Raw genomic sequence first — 23040 nt, forward strand, 5'->3', positions numbered from 1 at the left:
AACCCAATAGGAAAATATCATTGACTATATAAGTCAAAACGTGACATGAGTCTTCCAATCACATCGTTCTATTTATATTTCAAATAATTAATAAATGCTGATCAATACATTTTATGTCAGTTGATATTTAGCGGCTTTCACCGGTCATGCAGGGCTCGAAATTATTTTTAGAATATTGGGATTTATTATGGTAGCTGTTGGAATGGCCAAGTTAGTGGTCGGGGTATTTGGCTATGTTGGTGTCACCTTACCAGTTAAGGGTCAGGTCAATGTCACACTCTGACCAACACCTCAGCCAGGGTATTATATTTGGCATGTCATACTCAGCTATGAAAAATTCCTATTTACATGGTATTTGAAATTTTCCTACTTGTCGATGACTGCTTGTATAAAGCCGTGTAAATATGCCAACACCGGTCATAAACAGGAAGAATATTTATTAAAATATTGTCTGAAACATTACTGAGCTAACTTATGTGGAAAAAAAATGAAGCATGTATGGATAACCAACAATTTTATTATTGTTTTTCTTCCAATTTTTTCCGATTAGCAGTATTTCAAGTCTAACCACATTGAGGTGCTGAGCTGCCTGTTTGTGTGCGATTCAGTTTCTGATTCTGATATTGTGCTACTGTATAAGGAATGAATATTAGTTTAATTCTAGAGAAAAATTTGTAACTTTATAAATATTTAGAAAATAGGTATTTGTCATCATGGACGAGATAGCATTTATGGTGAGTTTTTAAATATAATATTTGTGTATTACCAAGTATTGCTGTGAGATGACCAGCCAATTGCGTAGTTCGCGACACTTTGGACCTTACTTTGTGACTATATTTTGGTAAAAAATTGTATGCTTGAAAAAAATAGGTTGCAAATCATTGACTCAACTTTTGCTGTTAGATCTTTTTACATTGCAGTAAATTTCTTCTTCAGTGAGATGTTTTTTTATCCAGAAACAATAAATACATAAATCATATTCAAAACAAAATTGTGTATTCATTCAATGTAGTAAGGTCATCAAACATTTGTTTCTTTATTATCATTCTTTACTTGCAATCTAAATAATCTAAAATGCCTTCTAAATACTATCAAACCAACGCAATTCCACATCTCGACGATACTTGTCAGATTATATTGTTGCGTCACAGTTCGTGCTATACATTTGTCAATCGGCCAAAATAATTTTAAAATGCAAATGCTAATGAACTTGTGTGGCTTGCCCAATGTGGCATCACAATTTATAAAAACTTCGAACATGCACGATGGCACGAATGAATTTCCAAGTCACATTTTATGAGTTTCGTAGATAATTAATTGAATATTATTGGAATTTAATTCCTCATTATGGCATATGGAGCGTTCTCAGGATTGATCTTGGGGTATTCATATATGAATAGCTAGACGTGCTATGATTATATCTTCCACTCAATTTGAAATTATTTGGTTTTGTACATTTATGAGTAATTGAATATTACTTAGAATCACTCTTTTTATTATGCCATATGAAGTTTTCCTAGGGCTTATCTAGCGATTTTGATATTTGAATAGTTAAGTATTCTATAATTCTATTTTGCAAATAATGTCCCATCATTTCATCCTAATTCATCAAGCTGTTTCTTTCATAACTCCGAACAAGATTCTGGACGAGCATGTCGATAGAGCTCAAAGTTGACATATTTGTCAATATTGCATATTTGTCCATTACAGTTGAAAATTGTAGGTTTTTTTCGATGAATTAATTTTTATCTTATGCTCATGTGGACAATGTTTGTTGCACGACGAAAATGAATATCTGAATGTAATGATAAGTAAGGAACTAGTAATTGTGGGATATCTTGGTTTGCGGTACCTGACTCTTAGATTTTAATCCTGCGATGCTGGCGCATACTCAGGTTCAGTGCTGAAACCACTAGACATCACACCCACGTTTCCTGTGTAGCAATAGCAGTTGTATACACAACATGATATGTCAATTCACCAGTTATCAATAAAAAGGCAGGTTTCGGTAGAACCAGTTGAATTCTTGAAACCAATTCAGTTGCTATTACTATGTTGATAAGTAAAGGGGTGTATAGCTTTGTGTCAGTTCCTCTCCTCATGGCATAAATATGAATTTCTTGCATAATGCAGATGGGCATAATAGGTAACATTGTAACAGCTTGAAACTTTGATAACACGGTTATGTTTTGTTTGAAACATTCTATCAGCTAGGCTCCCCCTTGACATTAATATGATGAAATACTTGAAATTTGAATGGCTTTGCAGGTTTTGTGGCAGGAGTTACTAACTCCCTCCCAATTTAGCTGCGATTCTAATTACGCATAGTAATATATTTAATGTGCGTCAATTAACCTCCAATCATCCCTTGAGAATTGACAGACATGGAATGCCAAAGTTTGGTATTTTAATTAATTGTGTTTTTCGATAATATACTTGTTAGAAATAGGATTCCAAAATTGGTAATAAAAGTATCAATGTAATATAATGTAACTGTCTGAGTAGTTAAACTAGAAAGAACCCGACCCCTCCAAATAATACTCGTTTCTTACATGTTGGTAAATATCAGAGACTGCTCATTCAGGGCCTTGTTTTGAGCAATGTGCATGATTGAAGCGATAGGCGTGATCATGTAAAGCTGTTTTATCTACAATTCTATTATAAAATATACAATTCATGGACGGCGTAACATGCTAAGCTTTCGTTGCACCTTTGATCAAAGCAAAAAGTGCCAAAAGTTTCTTATAGATTCGAATTCGGTTATTTATTTTTGTCATGCAAAACCCATCTATGATATGAAATGAATAAAAGGCATACAACAAATTAATAAACAGATATCGGCTTCTTGCAGTAGACGAGCGGGCGCGAAAGACTCAAAGAGTGATCCACTCAACGACACCTTGTAGCTGCAATAAAGTAGCAAATATTGCAACCGAACAACTCGTTATTAAACATTTACTAAATTCGACACAATTATATAAAAAGGGACAACAAATATATAATAAAAAAAAGTCTTGGTACACACTCACACAACAGATTTCTGTATGTCCAAATAGGTATTACAGAATACAGATATATCTGAATTATTCATTATTGTTCCTGTCGCACCAAAGTTCTGCAATTCTGAATATTTGATTCCTCTCCAAATTTGAAGCTTTATTTTGACGCCAGTTTCGTGTAACCTGACTGGATATGTATCACACTATGATCATTTACTGTGGCCCAACCCTGATCCAGCGTAATAATTTTATTCCCGTGGGATTCGGTTATCTTAAACGGCTGTTGTTTTGTTTTGTGAGTTCGTTGTTGGCTGCAAGGGTGGCAGGCAAGTGGTTAGTTTCATTGCTAAAGAGTACTAGTTTTAGTTGAAAAAGTGTTTGTGTGTAACTAGTCTATCGAAAAATAATTTGAATTTATATACATTACAGTCTGTGGTTGTGGCTTGTAATTATCCTATTAGCGCTCTTTTCAAGTTTAAGCTGTGTTTTCTCATGGACTTGCTCTGTGCTTGACTTTGGAAAGTAAATTGTATGTGTTAGTGGGTGATTGTACATGGCCCTGTTCCGAGTGAAACTGTAAAATGTATAAAAAGAAGTGAAATTCCTTTGCATTGCAATGTCAAAGTTCTTTCAATCACCGACGAATTTCCTTGGTTTTACACCGGTTAGTTTAAATACTCTGCTACAATAAAATATGTTGCTATAATAGGAGGCAATGACAGCAAGTAAAGCATCTTTGTGAATGTGGAACATAATGAATCCTTCCCCTATATATCCTCGGCATACAAGCCGAGTTGAAACTCAAAAAAAAGTTGCCAAATTAAGGGGCCGTTGGCATAACTATGAGACACTTCTTACCGTTATTAATAAAAGTAAAACATAACCATTGCCATTAATTCTCTTCTGCAACCATTTGCTGTAATTGGTGCATACAGAGTGTTACGATATGTAAGATTGGTTTCATTTTATTTTTTGCGTTCTTGGTTCTTCCCTGATTCTGTGAACAGTAGCCAATCAAATATATTGATGTTGGAAACATATATTTTTATCTGTTTGTGAAGCCAAATATATTTGATAAGTATTCGCTAGTCTTGTTGCGTTACTATTGGAGGCATTTGGTTTTGACTTTGACTCAATGTGACTTTAACTCCTTTGTTTTTCCGAACAAGTAAACTAAAGGCTTCTTCCACTTCAGCGCGGTGATCGTCTTTCAATACAAACCATGGAAAGTGCGTTGACGGCTCGAGATCGGGTCGGGGTTCAAGATTTTGTTCTGCTGGAAAACTACACGAGTGAGAATGCATTCATCGAGAATTTGAGAAAAAGATTTTCTGAGAAGTTGATCTATGTGAGTGTTTATTAATCCTTTGGGTTAGGCCATAATTTTATTTCGATTTTTCTTATTTTAGTTCTATTACAAGTTCGGGGACTGTCTGTGCTAGCCAAGTGAATATACCCCTGTCCATCGGTTTCAGTCCCTTAATAATACAACTTGATGGAAAGTAGGCGAACAAAATTAGTTATATCCATATTGGTACATACACTTCTGGAGCGCCCTTTTTAATATATATAGCTTCAAACAGGGACCTGGGCTCTGATTTTTCATAGCGTGCCCAATTATACGATATTGATATACATCAATGGTTTTCAACCTTTATTTGGCGGAGCGGAACTCTAGTGATACATGTCAGATGCATGGGAAACCCTTGTGCAATAGTTCAATTGTCTTAAATCTTACGACATCTGCATTCTGAATCCCTACTACGCTTTAAAACAGGGGTCACCAAACTACGGCCCGCGGGCCGGATCCGGCCCGCGACGTCATTTTATCCGGCCCGCGGCGTCATTTTATCCGGTCCGCAATAACACGCAAAAATGGCTAAATTTTTTTCCAAGGAAGATTTTCACGAGCATCGTCGTCCTTGTTTATTTCGTAACATTGGCCAATCGGCAAGATGCAGAAAAATGACGTAATAACACTTTTGTCACCCTGACAGATTTTCAGTCGTGGTTGTAAACAAAACTTCGTTTTTGCGACTTTGAATGCTACCAGTACGTAACGTTTTCTGCGATACACTTGTACACTCGTGGCGCTTGCTTTTGACGAAACTGTTTGTTTTTCGTGCTAAAATAAACGTCGAATGTGCATTTTGTGCTAACAGTACTGTAATCCCTCGCGTACTGCTCCAATTTCAAAAGCCACACTAACTTTTGTACTGCTTTAATGCGGATATTCATGTAGGCATGCTACAAAAAAATTGAAGTTCATCCGATTTAAATAAAAACTAACGGAGATATCGAAATTTTAGTACCGCCCGACAGCCAATTTTTTCCATAATGATTGTATTACTTTTTTGATAAGAACTGTACTAAATATGGAAAAATAACACATATCAATCACTAATCTTTCGATGTGCGCCACATCTATGGTATATTGAGATAATTTCAGGATTTTATTCTGGCAACGGTCATTGACACCGCCGAAAGATCGTCGCAAATAAACGCTGGAGTTGTGCATGATAGTTTGACAGTGGTTCATTGTGGGTAATAATTAACGATGTTCTGATTGTACGAACTTCATAAAAATTGGTACGTATCAAGTTAGACAAGAAATACACACGTCCATATAAATGTTATTGGTGTCCATAGACAATATCAATAATTTTTCCTAGGATGTTCTCGATCTATATTCTGCGATATTCCCAACATTTGTGAATTTATTGTATTGCATTGACAAAAATATTCATCCGGCCCGTTTCAACACAATTTGAGTCATACCCGTCCCGCGGTCAAAAAAGTTTGGTGACCCCTGCTTTAAAGCATCGTTAGATTGTTGAAATAATGAAATTTCAGCTATTGCTAACTAGCTACTTTCAGATTGTTATAATTTTTCAATCTTATTATTTTTTCAGACCTACATTGGCTCAGTACTGGTGTCAGTTAACCCTTATCGCCCATTAAACATCTACACTCCCTATCACCAGGAGAAATATCAAGGGGTTAACTTCTATGAAATGCCTCCCCATGTGTAAGTTGTTATTTAATCTTATTAGCTATGTGGATGGTTAATAAACATTCAAAATCAAATTCCAGTTGAATTAGTAGTTTTCAAGGGCTTTTGCTCACGGCAAGGTCACACCCACTCACTCAGATACAAAAGAGATGGATCTCATAGTGACTGCTGAAGCGCCATAAGCTTCTCAAATTCCATAGAATTACACTTTGATGTATGAGAAGATAGCTGTTAGGTCTAACATGGCAACCGTCTCTTTGAAAATATCTGGCTACTCCCCTGTACTCAACATACTGGTAACTGAATGAGTTGCAGCCTTCAGCACCTTCGTGATGTCAAAATATTATTTGATGTTTTAAATATATTTAAGGATATCCATCTAAAACGATTAACATTATTTTAGTCATTTGTTTTGCTTTTATTCTTTTGAGATAGGATAGGATTTACATATTTATCCCAGGAGAGAGGAAAGTCGATAAGACAGCTTAATCCTATGCAAACCACGGCCTCTTGTTTTGTTACCAGTCCATGTCGGGCATGGGATTAGTTAGCCCGGTATTTGTTTTCGGAAGCATGGACATGGTTAAATGTAAAAGTTCTGTTCTAACTTTACTCAAACTCTCATCCACAGATACGCCATCTCGGACAATGCTTATCGCTCGATGCGAAACGAGTACCGGGACCAATGTATCCTAATTTCTGGAGAATCAGGATCTGGCAAGACAGAAGCATCAAAGTACATCCTGCAGTATCTGAGCATCTGCAGTTCTAACAATGAGAAGGTTGAATATATCAAGAGTAGACTGTTGCAGTCTAACCCTGTTTTGGAGGTAAAATGTAGATTTTATGCTTAGATCAGTAAATGCTTGTTTAGTGCCTTGTTCAGAATTGATAATGAATAAAAAATGAAATATAATCTCCAAGTTTTGATACTTGTCAGTAGAAATAGGGTTGTGTGTCTTCCAATGCTTCATAAACAGGGTGTTAAAAAAGTAACGCAAAATTAACAGAAGTTGAAATGAAATGCTACTTGAAAAATTTAACGACTGACACCTTTTAACAGTATTGAATTACGGTAAAATGCCATTTAAATGTTACACAGCTGACGCTTATTAACAGTTACTTTTTCAACGTTGCCATGATGAAAAATTTTATCTTAATTTTGCGTAACTTTTTCAACACTCACCAAATCCAAGTTTCACCAAATTCTCGTAATGAATGAAACCATTTCTAAATATTTACTTTTGATTCAGTCGTGTGAATGGAAACACTTGTTTGTCTCTTTTGCGCTCCATAACTCTGACATATTCTTATAATTTAATGAAAACATTTGTTTACAATGTGGAGGTATAATTATGTCTTGACTGAGCATATTCAGAATCAAATTATGATAAATTAATTTTTCAGGCCTTTGGGAACGCGAAGACTCACAGGAACGACAATTCCTCAAGGTTTGGGAAATACATGGACATTCAGTTCGACTACAGGGGCGCCCCGATTGGTGGACACATTTTGAATTATCTGCTCGAAAAATCCAGAGTGGTGAGTGCAGATATGACTATTTTTTTTATCAATGGATTGTATAATGAAGGCAAAAAATGGTGGGAGACCCTTTCCAAACCCCCATAGTACAATAGTTGGCAAAATTGCCATTTTGTAGATTTGCCAGCCAATTGCCATCCGGTAGTTTATACTCAATGCAACTTGTAGGCGAATTCAACCAAATTTTATAGAATTTTTTTTGGGGGGTTTTGAATAGCTCTTTTTCATTTTCATTGTCTATTGTTTTTTGGGCATTGTGAGAAGGTGGGTAGCAAAATTAGGAGATTGCTTGATGCAGTTATAAGGGTACATGTCCTTTATAATACAATGAACATAATAAAAAGCCAAAAACCGGCATTGACTCAACTCACCAACCTAAGACTCAGTGAAATCTATCAGTTTTTTACTTTTTAATTCCGCCCAGGTCCACCAAGCGCAAGGTGAGAGAAACTTCCATATTTTCTACCAACTGTTGGAAGGAGCCGACGATGAACTAATGTCCAGAATGAGACTGAAACGAAATCCTGACAACTATCACTATCTGGCCCAGGTAATAGGGGTGTTAGTTTGTTTTTGTTCATTCATCGTTTCTTACAATATTTTAAACGTCTTTCACACTGACCAAGATCGAAGTAGCTTATGTGGCAATTTTCAGAAAGAGACTATTTTGATTTTATGTCATTATGAACCAGGGGCTTTTTGGTATGAGTTTCAAATCTGTACATGTTTTAGTAGGTATGTTTATTTTTAGGTTTGGTCTTGAAATTACAAAAGTGTTATTTTTTCAAAACCTAAAAATGTGATAAAATCTAATTTGGTTGTACTTCAGCAGTACATCGATGCCTATTTATTACTTATCGGTTTTAATCGGTAAGTATGTTGATAGGTATTTGTCTGTTTGTCTGTTAGATGAACGCGATATCTCATGAAAGCAAGGTTGAATCTGCTCCAGATTTTGCATGTGCATTCATCATATGTCGAACCAGAAGCCTATTGATTTTGGATGAATTATGTCGTATAATTAGTGAGTTATTAATTAATTAGTGATGGGACACAAGATGTCACTATGGAGTAAGAACGCTGTTTTGGGGATCCCCTAACTTTCGTTCGATAAGTCTTCGGTCTCTGACCGATATTCTCGTTTCTGTCTTGCCAAGGTGACGGGCAAATATAATACATAGAATGAGGATATATTATTATTTTTCATAAAGGCTCTCTTTCTTACGACTCGGCTCTTACGACTATTCATTCGGAACAAGGCTCTATATAAGTAGCCACTATTAGTCAATATTTTTGGTAAGAGCTGGTTTAGGAATCACACTAACTAATACAAAATCTAGCTTAGCTCAAAAATCATCAAATCTTTGTCGTTTGTCGGTACAGTTCAAAATTGTATTAGTATTATCTATTTAATTGGAAAAAAATGAAATCAGAATATTAACTTTTATGTTTACTTCAATTCAGGGCAAATGTGCGAAGGTTTCCTCCATCAATGACAAAAATGATTTCCTCACAATCAAGAAAGCTCTGAAAGTCCTGAGTTTCTCTGATGAACAAGTCACTGTGAGTAAAATATCTTTTTTTTCCTATGTTTTTTCACCGCCCTGCGTGACTTTGACAGGTTTAATCTCGCGGGAGACATTGCTGAACTATCGCTCCTGCTATTGGTTTGTGTAGTTAATCGATTATGGCTTTCCCAACCATCCAAGTATCATTTTCTGGCACAGCCTAGACTGGTAAACGAGCAAACAGAATAGGCCTGTCATATGAGCCACCTTATGGTTTTCCTCTCTTGACCCAAATATGAAAATCATATCTTATAACAAGGGTGTCATTGCGGGACGATAGATCTCCCAAATATAGATATCTGAAATAAATCATGATATAAATTTGAATTTAACTCATTCAAAAAACTTTTTTTTTATTTTGTGCAGGCTTTGTTCTACATTGTAGCGAGTGTCTTGCATCTTGGAAACATCAACTTCACAGACTCAGGTGGACGAGCTAATATCGCCAAGGAATCAATGGCCGATGTACAAACTGTTGCTGCTGTGAGTATTCGCTATTGTTTGTGGTTGTGCTTTTAATAGAAGCAGCAGGTTCAACTGTTTGATTGATTGTTTGTATCATGCTCGGTGATGTGGCGCATCGTGCTAAGCATTAGGAATGTGCTCGCATCTTGGTGAATTGGGGTCTGACACTAAACTAATAACTCAAAACTATCTTTCAGCACAAACAGCCCCATTTATTGAAAACACTCATTTTTCAGCTTTTGGACTGCGAAGCCGCTCAACTGGAAAAAGCGCTGACTCATCGAACCATTGAAGCAAATCGTGAGAAGATGTGTTCGCCTCTCAATGTAGATCAAGCCGTCTATGCTCGTGATGCCCTGGCTAAAGCCGTCTATGGGAGAATGTTTGACTGGCTCGTTCACACCATCAATGAATCTCTCTCTGTGCAGGTAAGTGCTTGTCAGTTTTGTGATATCGTATTTTCGGGCTATTGGATCAACCGGCAAATAAAACGATGTCTATTTTAGCACTAAAAATGGGGTTTTATATAACACTTCAATAAAACAGAGCAGAATTGTAACACAAATCATGCTTGAGAAGACTTATATAGAAAAAGCCATTCCCAGAAAATACAAAATAAACATAGCCACCCAAGAAACGGGCCCCACCAAATCTAGCCTAAAAATTTGTTCTAGAAAAGTGACGCAATAGCCAGAAAATATAGTAATTGCTCAGGAAACGCTCGCAATGGCGGCGCAAAGTTTAGTGATTTTATACAGAATTGAAGGAAACATGCGATAAATCAATGCTATGACCGGATCACTGAATATCCAATTGCTGTTCAAACATAATTATGTTGTTTCAGTAGTATGGAAGTAGCAAACGATACTGGACTTGACCAGTACGAGTCCAGCAGCTCAAGTAGTGAATTTCACAAAGTTCTTGGGAATAAATTTTTTTCTCTTAACAATATGCCAAAAATGCCGGGTGATGTGGGACGAAATATTTCAAAGAAAACAGGCAGTGAGTCATGCATAACCAAAGTTCTTGTGAAAACTTTTGTATAACTTTCACCACTTTTACCTTTAGAACCAAGTGAGACGCAGTTTGATTGGCCTTCTTGACATCTATGGCTTTGAGATCTTTCAGAAGAATAGTTTCGAACAATTCTGCATCAATTACTGCAACGAGAAACTTCAGCAACTTTTCATTGAGTTGACTCTCAAACAGGAACAAGAGGAATACAGAGCTGAGGGGATTGCTGTGAGTTGATTTCTCTTTGTTGTTAAATATAAAAATAATATGATATGGGAATGAGAAAGTCAAATGATTCCCTCCCTTTGCTTATTCCTGTACTTTTCATTCCTTTTCACTGCTTTATTTGTTCGATCTTCAATGTGTCCTAAGATAGTTTAGTGTGTCGCACTCGCTTTAGTGCAGTTTAGGTAGTTTTTATTGTATGCATAAATAAGTATAGTAATAATAAAGAACTAAAAATATTGGTAATACTCTGGCAGGTATGAAATTCATGCCGTGATAATATTCAAATAATTTTGATTCCCTCTAATCACTATAGGGGTGGTATAATGAGTTCACACTTCTTAGCAGTTGCTCAGACAGTGAGACTGCAGGAAGGTTTGGTGTGAAATATCATTTCTATTCCATCCTAACACTTTTGATTTCAGACTAGGGGGGAAGCCATTCAGTAATCAGTTGTATATACTAGTTAATCTGAAAGGATTTTCAGGAAGATACTTGGTCAAATTTGATTTATTATATCTTTTCTGTGTGTTCTGTTGAGCCTTAAGTATGAAAAGGAAATTTTAAGGCCTTTACAAAGAAGTTTCAAAAAGGCTTTTGTTTTTATTTTATTACTTTTGATTCCTATAAAACCGAATACTTCACCTAGATTTTACTATCTTATTTTAATTAGAAAGTTTTTATTCTGTTGATCTTTTCAACGAACTCTGTGCAGTGGTGTATCTATGTAAATTGGCGCCCATGGCAATGTTCAAAAATGTGCCACCCTTGTTCGTTGACCGACAATTTTTAACAGCTATTATTGAATTGAGATGACGTTTTTAGTTTTTCAAGTTCAAATCTCATTTGGTTCCAATTTTAAATTAGTTTATTGAAACTTTTTATGATTAAAACTGCCCCCCCCCCCCTCTTGTGCCCCAATCCATAGCATGAGCCATGGCTGTCATACCCAGATACGGCACTGCTCTATCGGTTTCGGTTCGTGGCCTTTTATTTCAACATTATCCTCTCGTTTTCCAGTGGGAACCGGTTGAATATTTCAACAATAAAATCATCTGTGATTTAGTGGAGGAAAGACACAAAGGAATCATTGACATCATGGATGAGGAATGCCTGAGACCTGGCGATCCAACCGACCAAACTTTCCTGAAGAAATTGGAGGAAACTGTGGGAGAACATCCGCATTTTATAACGTAGGTTTGGGGGGAAATAACTGAATTCAGGCTGTATTGTAAAAAGTTTGTTATTCCTGATCAAAAATAGATTAGGCACACTCATAGGTCAGGGGGACCAACTACTTCTCAAAAATCAAAGATTGTTTTCAACGATTAGATTAATTTTTGTTTTAGGTATTAGTTTCGCCCCTAAATTGTGATTACGAGTTCATGAACAGGACTATTCAAGAAGTTTTAGGGAATGGAATCCCAGCTTAGCATCATTACCATAGAGGGCCAGTCTCCCCTTGATGAATTTTTTTTCGTCATCTTCTCTGTAAATATAAATGACAAAACAATAACAGTAAACTATTCAAGTGAACACTCTCTGCTCTAGAATGCAAAACCATAAAAATAAAATATAAAAATATAATTTCATATGCAATATTATAATGCTCATGCATAATTTCTCTTCCTCAGGCACGCCCTCGGAGATTCAAAGCTGAGAAAAACCATTCAATATGATGAATTCAGGATGATTCATTACGCAGGAGATGTTACTTATGGAGTTGAAGGTGATTGAATGTGTTTTAGTAGAGCAGTGTTTCCCGATCAACTTTCGGTCCAAACTTTCTCACCACTTCACCCAGTGTGTAATAAATCAGCTAGGCAAACTGTTGGTATCTCTCTTCGATATAATTTTATTTTTTTGCTATTAATTACTGTTTATTTTTTTTTTATGAGAGATTTCAGTGTTAGCTCCGGTCGGCCAGTGACTATTTATACTTGGTGCTGTACCAGGAAGATATTGGCACTTTCCGACCTTGTAGGTATAAGCATGTTCTTGTGGAGATCTAAAATATTCGTCTGAATCTGATTCTTTCCAGGATTCCTTGACAAGAACAACGACCTGCTTTTCCGTGATTTGAAGGAAACAATGTCTGAGGCCTCAAACACCGTTATCAAGAATACTTTCCTGAAATCTGAACTTACAAAGTAAGTTGTCGTCTGAATTCGGTCATGCGTATAATTGACAGAATGAGTACAGCCATTGTTCATCCATGCATTGCAGTGACCGCATAAACTTGACATGTGTTCGCTCAAGTATTGCATTGACAGAACAAGCCAAAGCCAGTGTTTAGTCATGCTTGGTGTTGACAGCATAACTTTTATTTGTATTCATTCATGCATTGCATTGGCAGAATATACAAAAGGTATTGTCAAGTAATACATTTCATTGGTAGCATAACCTATAGCTAGTGTTTAGTCATGCATCACATTGACAGCATAAACTTACACCTGCTTGCTCATACGTTGCATTGGCAGCATAACAAATAGCTATTGCTCAATCATGCATTTCATTGACTCTAAAACTGTGAAAATCCAGATCGCTGTGTTTCAAAATAGTGTTTGCTCTCTGAAGTTTGACTTTCACACTTTTTCTTCTAGGTTGAAACGCCCCGAAACGGTTGGAACCCAGTTCCGATCAAGTCTGAACAAATTGATGGAGATTTTGATGTCGAAGGAGCCTTCCTACGTCAGATGCATCAAACCTAACGATACAAAGCAACCAGGTTTGTGCGAGATGGGAAGTGATGGCCTAGGGCAGGGTGGTCCAAGGTTGTCGACTTCGCGGGCTACAAAATTATTTTTGCATTGTTCGCAGGCCACAATAGTGCCAAGAATAGGTAAACAGTGCAATACAAAACAAACACTTTTATTGTGCAAACACATAGTTATCAGACATAGCCATCCCAGGCTAATAGAATTCGCATTCGATTTTTAGTTTTCTATGATGCCTATATCAGTATATTGTTAGCATATATTCCCGCCAAAAAGATAGAAAGCCAGATATTAATTTAGACTGCCAAGCACATCATTCAACTTTGCTAGTTGCCTCAGCTAGCCATAACACTAGTCAATTCAGTGACATTATTGATGTAACAATAGGTCAAAAGATTTTTCTGATTAATTTTATTACGAAACAATACAAAATGCGATTTCTTGATTACCGTACTCTCCGAATGTGATAATGGAGCGGCGGGAACGTTTGGACCACCCTGGCCTAGGGATTAGGCAGTTGCTTGGCCTCTATATTTTTTAAAAGGATTTGTTCAAAGCAAGTGGGTACTCTCGTAGTATGTGAGTCAGGCCATAATTTTATTCCGATTTTTCTTATTTTTGGTTCTATTACGAGGTCAGGGACTGTCTGTGTTAGCCAAGTAAATATACCCCCTGCCCATAGGTTTCAGTTCCTTTACACAATTTGATGCGAAACAACTTTCTCGCTTTGGCGATTACTAATCAGTGTGCGGCATGCACATATTAAAAAACAACAGTTCACACTTCATCTTTTCGAGGACAATATTTTAACCTATATATTTATTACAGATCGTTTTGAAGAAACTCTGGTTCGCCACCAGGTCAAATATCTTGGACTGATGGAAAATCTGAGAGTCAGACGAGCCGGGTTCGCTTACAGACGAACTCATGATGTTTTCGTCAAGAGGTAAGCACTTGCTCTTCAAGAATACTGGATATTTGAAAAGAAATTTGCTCAAAACAAGAGGGTGATCGTGTACAAGGGCTTAGCCCGGGTAGGTGGGGGGGGTGGTTTTGGGGGTCAAAACCAATGCTTTTTAGACTCCAAGACTCATGAAAACACACTATTTTCGGCGTTCCGCCGGACCCACTAGCTGTTGCGATCAAACTTGGCCAATAGAAATTTCAGAACCCCCCCGGTGAAAATTTCCGACTAAGCCCTTGTTGTGTCACACTCACACCTTTCATTTTTCATGCATAGGATATTTGTGTCAATCTAAGTAAGAGGCCGCTAAAGATCAGAATTTTCCTGTATTTTCAATTTTCAGAGCCCAAATCTTAGTTCAATTGATTCGCACAACTCATGAGGAAATTTAGCCACTCTTAATTCTTATATATCTTAATGCCCTCCAGGTATAAATCTCTCTGCCCTGACACTTGGCCGCACTACCGCGGGTCTGCGAAGGACGGCGTCCAAACTCTTTGCCAGTATTTGCAATACAAGGAAGATGAATACAGAGTCGGAAAAACTAAGATTTTTATCAGATTCCCAAAGACTTTGTTCGCAACGGAGGACGCCTTCCAGGTTTGACTGCTTGTGACATTTCACTTGGTAGAATTTGAGCTTCATTTGAGAGTTGGGCAAGGCTAAGGCTGTTTAGGCTTCGTCTGGTTTGGCGTTGGCTGTGTGTTGAGGTTTAAAAGACAGATTTATAAATACTATTATATAGTAACCAGGCCAAATTGGTTATGAGGACTTGTTACTTGTGTGATTTGCTGAGTCCAACAATTAGAGTTTAAAGGTCGATTCTCGATTATCAGAAAAGATTCTCAATATATTTAAATACGAAATAGGTAGGGACCAATCAGCTGGCAACCAAGTGGCCCTGCTCAAATGCGGCAATAAAATGCATCCTATTCTTTTTTTGAATCATATTCTTTACAGCTTTGTAACACTCACAACTAAATCAGTTAAAAATTACCAAAAAAAATAACCAAATGAATTTACTCTAAATGCTGACCCAACCCACCTTTTACCACCAATTTGATTATAGCAATCTCACGAATCACTGTACAACAGATATCATACAAGGATCCCTCATATACTTCATATGAGTTTCAATAACTTTTCCAATAAATCTATATCATAATATAACTATATGGCTATAAAAGCAACATCTTCCGTATTCCTTTCACACTCCTTATGTTTTCTGGTAATTATGACAAAAATTATTAAAAAAGAACTGATTCAATACATTTTCTTGTCTCTCTGAATGTTGACCCTGCTATTAACGACCAATATTATTATGACAGCTTCGCAAGCATGAGCTAGCAGCCTTGATGCAGGCAACATGGAGAGGATTCCGACAGTGGAAGCTTTTCCATCGCATGCGAAACGCTGTGACAACAATTAGTTCTCAGTGGAAGAGAGTTCAGGCTCAACGACTCAAAGAGAAGAGAAAGAAAGCTGTAGATGTTGTCAGAAAGTATGTATTGCTAACAAACATTTTTACAGAAGTTGTCATTATTTGTTGACCTGAAGTATTTGCAAACGGTTATTGTTCAATGATTTAAGTTGGCTAGACGGCCTAGGACAACTTGTGCCATGGAAGCCATTTGGATAGGGCAGCAAAAAAAGCTAAAAGTTCAAATTGTAAAATATTTTCAATAAAATAATTTCACATTGGAAATAATAAAAACCTAACGTAAATAATAGCGTACTAAATATCTCCATTCAACAACAATCGTTGAAATGTGTCAGTCAATAAAAAAGGAGGTACATTTTTAAACAGTGCCATGGGTACCATTTTACACCACTGCCTTCAAGTGTATAGCTTTGTATATGAATGATTACTTATCTGGAGCCTTGTTCAAGGTATTTACGCCTCATTAATACATCAACCTCTCAATATTTCAGGTTCATCATCGGCTTCATCAACCGTGGCAAACCCCGCTGCCCAGAAAACGCAAATTTCTTGGATTACGTTCGCATTTCGTACTTGCATCGTTGCCGAGATAAATTACCAAAGAATGTTTTGGACAAATCATGGCCGACTCCACCTGCTGCTCTCACTGAGGTAACTAGTTTTATCTTTGTAAAATAAAACATTCTGCAAAAATGCAAAATCATCAGGTACCAGAACTTCACTCCACTGATTAACTGGTTTTATACCCAGTAAGTGAACTCATTTCACATAATAATAACGATATAAAATAATATATTTAATACTTCCTCCTAAAAATTCAATTTGACCCCACTGAGATGACCTCATAAGTGAATAAATTGGTGCAACGGCGGCAATCTCACTGATTGAATGCATTTTTGTTGGTGGATATCATCTCAAACCTTCTTGTTTGCTCTTCTATGTTTATGCACTCATTACGGGTATACCATAGTATATATATATATCTAGTGCATATACCATCAAAACTGTAAACAATTCAAAACTTGTCTGTGCGACCTTTGAACCACTGAGTGTCACAGTTCTCATTCTTCCCACATTAACCATACAGTCAGTGCACACAGATCCACTTAAACGAAGTAAGAAAGGAAGGAGCACTAGTTAGCTATTGGATACTCTATTAACCACACAATAAACTTATAACACAAACATAGATAAAAAAAAAATAGTTAGAAAATCTTACTTTAATCAGACAAAATGGTACTCCCGTAGTGCGTGTACCAGGTTAGGGTTGGGCCATAATTTTATTTTCCTTATTTTAGTTCTATTACGCGTTTGTGGACTGTCCGTGTTAGCCATGTGAATATACCCCCTGCCCATAGGTCTCTTTACAATTCATTAAAACTTCATTAATCTCTTTCCTTCACAGACGGCTGAACTTCTTCAGCGTTTGAACATGCAGAACATGACACGACGCTACGTGAAACGTACAACTCCTGAGAAGAAACGTGCGATGGAAGAGAAAGTTGTTGCGTCAGAATTGTTCAGAGATAAGAAGGAATCGTACGAAGATAGCTTGAAGAGACCATTCACTGATAAGAGATTAAGTGAGTGCGGCTGATAAGTAATATGTTATTAAACTGTTAACGAGTAGATAAGAATCATCAGGCAAACCACGGGCGACCTCTCGTCCAGACACCATTCCAGGTATGGGATTAGTTAGCCAGTTATTTGTTCCAGATGCATGGACGTGATGGTGGAGGAAATCGTAACTAGCGATTATGTGAAACACCCTATGTTAGCCAGGATCCTGCAATTCTTTTGCACTTGACTATCTTTTAAACCTGCGAGCAGAGCCCGAAGTGCCAGGACTCCTTATCTTTACCAGCATTGTATTATATTGGGGGTTGTGCAAACGGATACATAATCAGCTACATTTTAAAAGATTTCTGATTCAATTTGATATGCCCTGAGTACTGTATGGACTATAGATTTATAATGCATGCATTACAAGCCTAATGTATGAATCAGGTCGTGCTTTATGCTTTATTGCCTACACTCATAACCAAACCGAATCTTGGCAATTCGTTGACAGGGCGTCTTACGGTTCATGAAACACAGTAGTAAACAACTATGCATATGAACAAAATGGCACTGACAGCCCATTGGTACCTATCCATTCTAACATTTGTTTTATACCTTCAGCTGAGCCAATGAAACCTAAGATGATGGCCATGATTGAGGGAGGCGAAAAAGTCGCTTATTCATGCCACGTCACGAAGTATGATCGCCACGGTTACCACGCTCGGGAACGAGTCCTCGCAATAACGTCGAAGTCAAGTTATCTCTTTGATTCTAAAGATGGAAAATTAAAACAGAAGATCGGACACGATATACTAACAGGTATTCTATTTATTGTCATGCCTTCACTCAGAGCAGGGGTATAAACAAGCAGATAGTGAAATCAGGGACGGCCAAAGCTGAATGTTTCACTATTCCGAATACATTCCGAGAAATGTTCTTGAATATGGAATTTTGAATTGGGGTCAAGTGCATTCGAAACTTACATAGATCACTATATCTCGATGTGGATTGTTTTATCTGTGTTGTTTGTTATCATTTGAGATATCGTACGTTTTGATCTACATGTTTGACGACTCAAAATTCTAATTATTTCTAAAATTAACTATATCGATATTAAGTGTATGATACTACAATGATATTAAGTGTATTGTAATATTCGATCCATTATTATGCATCCCCTGGTACTCCGCATTGTTAACTATATCTGCTATATCTTGGGAAATGAGCTTTTTTGTTAACACCATAATCTTTTGAGTCCAGGGAGCGATTCTCCGCTCCTTTCCAAGATATCCCAATATTATAGATATTGCGCATCATATCCTTTTTGTTTGGGCGACGGTGGGTCTCGGTACTGGTCCTGAACCAAATCGAATGATATTTTGTTTTAATGGACCCTCAGTTTGAAAAGCCAGCCCTTGTATTAACAATCTCATCAGTTGAGCCTACAAGATGTTGTGATGAGCCCCTTTATATGTTTTCTTTTCCCACAGGGTAAATGTGAAAACTCTATCCCATTGGTTCTCAAACTGGGGTCCGCAGTCGCTTAGGGGTACGCGAGCGATTTTAGGGGGACCGTGAGACCTTTAACCTCGCACTTTGATTTGAAGTGAAATTTAGATGTCGTGCTTTTACAGTGTTTATCTAAAGCACGACATGCTCTACCGAAGACATTATTATCTAACCAACGGCAACTACCGTAAATCAGAGCGTATTGTTCATGGAAGGCGTTAGGCGTGTGCATCTGATTGTAAATTTTTTCAAGGCAATTTTAAAATGCCCTCCCCCCCCTGCCATAAAAAATAAATTTAGGTATAACGATTCGTGTGTGAACCTCGGTTCTGCTGTGATGAGTTCTGGAGGAAAAGAAGAACCACAGTGACACCGTCATATCATGATGTCGCAAGGATGGCACTGAAAGTGCTCATTCCATTTGCAACAACTTACGAATGTGCAGTAGCTTTTCCTACGTTCCTCACTATTATAACAAAATGTTGAAACAGAATGGACGTGAAACACGATATGAGAGTTGCATTATCCAAAACATAACCCGAGGTAGAAAGAAGAACTAGTGGGGGCCAAGAAGGCGCACCCGTCTCAGTAAACTATTTTAATGTCATTCAATGGATGAATGCTTGATACGCAGCTTTGCTATTTGCTTTCATTTTTTTTAGCGGATTGCAGGTCCCCAGAAAAATTGCAAGGGGACCGTCATGCATAATTTTTCAAAAAGTTTGAGAACCACTGCCATATCCTAACATAACCTACATAATTCATCTTATCAGGCATATCAATCAGCAACTTATCCGATGACCTATTTGTCCTTCACGCTCCTGTGGAGAACAAAGAGAAAGGTGACATGATCGTACGAAGTGAATATTCCATCGAGGCCGTTACGAAGATTGCGATTCTCTCCGGAAAGAAATCCGAAGTCAGGATTGTCACTAAAAAGTAAGAATTGCACTTCGGATATGTTGGTAGTGTGATGTCAAAATGACTTTACCAAAATCTATTGCGTTCTCTAGCCCAGCAACTCCAAAATTTTCTTGCTCGCGCGGCGGAAAATTATCAGGAAAAAAGTCATGGCATACTTGCATGAAAAAATTAAATTCTGCTTTCCAATAAAACTCAATTTTGTGATCTGATCGTCAATGTCTACTTTATTATGCCTTTTGAAGTGGATAAACATGTGGGCCTAAGAAATAAAGGCAAATTTTTAACTCTTCTTTTTCATCTCCGCCTGATTTTTATTCGAAATGCTAAAAGATCACTCATGTTTGTTAAACTCTGGTTAGCAGATAAATAAACTGCAGCTTTCGAATAACGTCATTTCTTTTATTCCAGCCTTGCTCATGAGATGGCAGGAGGGAAGCAGGGACAGATAGAATTCATAGTTGGTCCTGAACCTTCAATCACGAAAGCAAAGAGCGGAAACTTGATTGTGGTGAGTAGCAACTAGGAGAGGCCAAAACTGTTCATTTCACTAACTTGGAACCAAGAGAAAAAAGGCCATTGAACATCACCATTGAAAGTCCAACTCCAATGAAAATGTGCCAAACTTACATATTTATCATGTTGGAGAGGAAAGCCTATTAAACAATAGAACACCATGGCGAACCATGGCCTCTCGTTCGCATCTCTGCATGGGATTCTAACCGCAAACTCACGCATGGTAATCATAAGTGTGGTGACGAATGTATTCCCAACAGGATGCGCCACGCCACAGGTTTTTATATATTTGTTTTTTCTAAATGTCTGACAACAAAATTATAACGTCTTATTTTGTTTTCAGGTTTCTACTGGAAGATCAAGATGAGAAAATTCATGTAAAATATATTATAATGCAGTATATGACATCACCAAAGCTATGACATCATGCACAAACTTATATTTTCAATACAACACTAAACGAATCTTCGCCATTAATCCAATTTTCAGTGATTTTGGATTACTCCATATTCGACGTATCAGGAAATACGATAATTGATAATAGCTGATAACAGAATCCAGAGAGCATTGATACCTTTAAATAAGGCACTGAATCTCACTTAGGTCTTTGGAATTTTAAATCTCGAATTGTTTATTTGCAATTATATTACTTTTTGAATTCAAGTAATTTCCTAATAGCAGCCTATTTCATGTTGAAGATGCTTGCAATAAATCAAAATAACTAGCAAACCCATTTAGTTTTACAAAATTTGAAAATATGATTTCCAAACACAGTATATTTTTACTTTTATAGTTTTTGAAAATTGTCCGAACTGTTAGCTTTTAAAAACTAATTTTTAAAGATATTCCGTCCAACCTTTATATATGTTTTTGTGAACCCACTAATTCACGTCTATATACATTGAAATGGCTCAAATACCCCTCGCCTCATAAAATGGTTTTGTTTATGATTTCCAGTTGCTTTAGTTTTTAAAAATGAATAGCCAAAATTCACATATATTTGGAATAACTGCTCAACTATTCCCACACCTGGCCTCAAAACAGGGCAAGAGGTAATGGTTTATTACATGAGCCAGGTCAATCTGCCCACGCCCTCCCTCTCCGGATAAATAATAATAATCCTTTACCTAGAATTGATCTGAAAACATTAACTAGCCCTTCAGACAACCCTTTTTAGTCTACCCAAGTAGTGTTACCAGATTTTTTAATTCATTTATAATTTTAACAAATATTTTATATTCTGTAAATACTAAATAATGTTACTGATATGCTGTTAATTTTTGCTGTTGCACTGCAGGTGTTTTGCTTTTTTGTTTATCACACTTTGTACATTATATGAGGGGTCGGTTTGACATTATTGCTTTCTATGAAATAGCAAGTATATTTGTGAGCTTTCAATACAGCATAGACTAACTTCTCATGGCTGAAGACCAGTATAAATTGTGCATTGACTAGGGCTGGGCCAAGGACATAAATCTGAAAACATCACTCATTCAGTTTCGCTGATCAGTAAGAAATATTGCGCACGTATCGCCCCAAATTCCAGCCAGCTACTGACTGCATTTTGAAAAATTCTAAAATCTGGCTTCGACGGATTGAAATTATTGTCCTTTGGCAAACAACAAGATGGGGACGATTCGGAGTTTCCGTTTGAACCTGCCCAGCCTTTGCATTGACTTACTGCGAATAAGCAACTGCTTGCTATGTGATATTCTTATCGCCACCCACTAAATCGATTTGTTTGATGAATCCCATTATGTATTCGTGATTTTAAGTTTCATCTTTTTTTTACTTTGCTAATTGCAATCAGAGACACAATCAAGTAGCAAGTCTGGTACAAATTAAGAAATTACATTTTTTACTGCTTACGTTGCTAATTTACAATCAATATAATTAATTACAGTTGCTATTATATTATGGGTGTCTTGTGTGCGATTGATTGGCAAAAGGGGGAGTCATTTAGAATAATGCTTGGACTGATGAAGAGGGCCGTGGTTTGCACACGGCAAATGAGTGAGTATCCATAACTCTGCTGTATTGATTATGGAGTCAAAATAAACTTAATAAGCATGATAAATACTATTAACTTTCAGTTGTTTCAGTTATCCCTCAGCACATCCAGTAACATATCAAAAGGCTAATAGACAATAAACAATCCCCAAAAGGTCGATTCCAACTGTTTCAGAATACGTCAGGTCCCGTAATTTGACAATATTAAATTAAAATTGATGGGTGACGCTATTGAGACAGGTTGAATATTGGTGTCGCTCCCCCAAAGCGTATAATAGAACAATGAGCCACACCGCCGAGCAAGTTGTTGAAGTTTTATTTACAGGATTCATTGGCATTAAGATGGACCAACGACCCAAAACGGCAAAGCTATACAATCAGCACTGATGTACAGGGTCGTAAAGCCATTAAATTGGATAATTCAATACCATCGAGGCCGGAAATCTTATGTATTTATGTATATATTAGCCCAATTGACCTAGTATGTTAAATTTGTGGGAAGTTTAACCCTAACCGCCCTACCTCCCTCAGCCTTGCTATCCTCGACCCACTGCCCTATCTACCTCAGCCTTCCTA

General features: G+C 37.0%; 1 protein-coding gene across 7 annotated transcripts in view; it reads left to right on the plus strand.

Moving 5' to 3' along the window:
* The window catches only part of LOC120334036 (unconventional myosin-Ic-like), a 64486-nt gene extending 42115 nt beyond the window's left edge, over window positions 1-22371 (plus strand). For 5 of the 7 annotated variants that reach the window (XM_039401481.2, XM_039401485.2, XM_039401484.2 and 2 more), the window contains 22 exons: window positions 4195-4347; window positions 5912-6027; window positions 6644-6842; window positions 7420-7554; window positions 7979-8104; window positions 9019-9117; window positions 9489-9605; window positions 9824-10015; window positions 10656-10829; window positions 11847-12019; window positions 12461-12555; window positions 12868-12976; window positions 13430-13554; window positions 14372-14489; window positions 14936-15107; window positions 15836-16008; window positions 16440-16599; window positions 17354-17531; window positions 18130-18327; window positions 19791-19956; window positions 20350-20449; window positions 20798-22371. In XM_039401481.2, coding sequence (XP_039257415.2) covers window positions 4195-4347; window positions 5912-6027; window positions 6644-6842; window positions 7420-7554; window positions 7979-8104; window positions 9019-9117; window positions 9489-9605; window positions 9824-10015; window positions 10656-10829; window positions 11847-12019; window positions 12461-12555; window positions 12868-12976; window positions 13430-13554; window positions 14372-14489; window positions 14936-15107; window positions 15836-16008; window positions 16440-16599; window positions 17354-17531; window positions 18130-18327; window positions 19791-19956; window positions 20350-20449; window positions 20798-20821 — 3102 coding nt within the window. In that variant the 3' untranslated portion in view covers window positions 20822-22371. Of the gene's footprint in view, window positions 1-575; window positions 735-3532; window positions 3664-4194; window positions 4348-5911; window positions 6028-6643; window positions 6843-7419; window positions 7555-7978; window positions 8105-9018; window positions 9118-9488; window positions 9606-9823; window positions 10016-10655; window positions 10830-11846; window positions 12020-12460; window positions 12556-12867; window positions 12977-13429; window positions 13555-14371; window positions 14490-14935; window positions 15108-15835; window positions 16009-16439; window positions 16600-17353; window positions 17532-18129; window positions 18328-19790; window positions 19957-20349; window positions 20450-20797 lie in introns of those variants that run through there. The other 2 variants (XM_039401483.2, XM_039401482.2) reach the window with 2 other exon arrangements.
* The last annotated feature ends 669 nt before the right edge of the window (window positions 22372-23040 follow it).

The sequence above is a fragment of the Styela clava genome, chromosome 15 (assembly GCF_964204865.1).
Source record: "Styela clava chromosome 15, kaStyClav1.hap1.2, whole genome shotgun sequence".
Taxonomy (NCBI): domain Eukaryota; kingdom Metazoa; phylum Chordata; class Ascidiacea; order Stolidobranchia; family Styelidae; genus Styela; species Styela clava.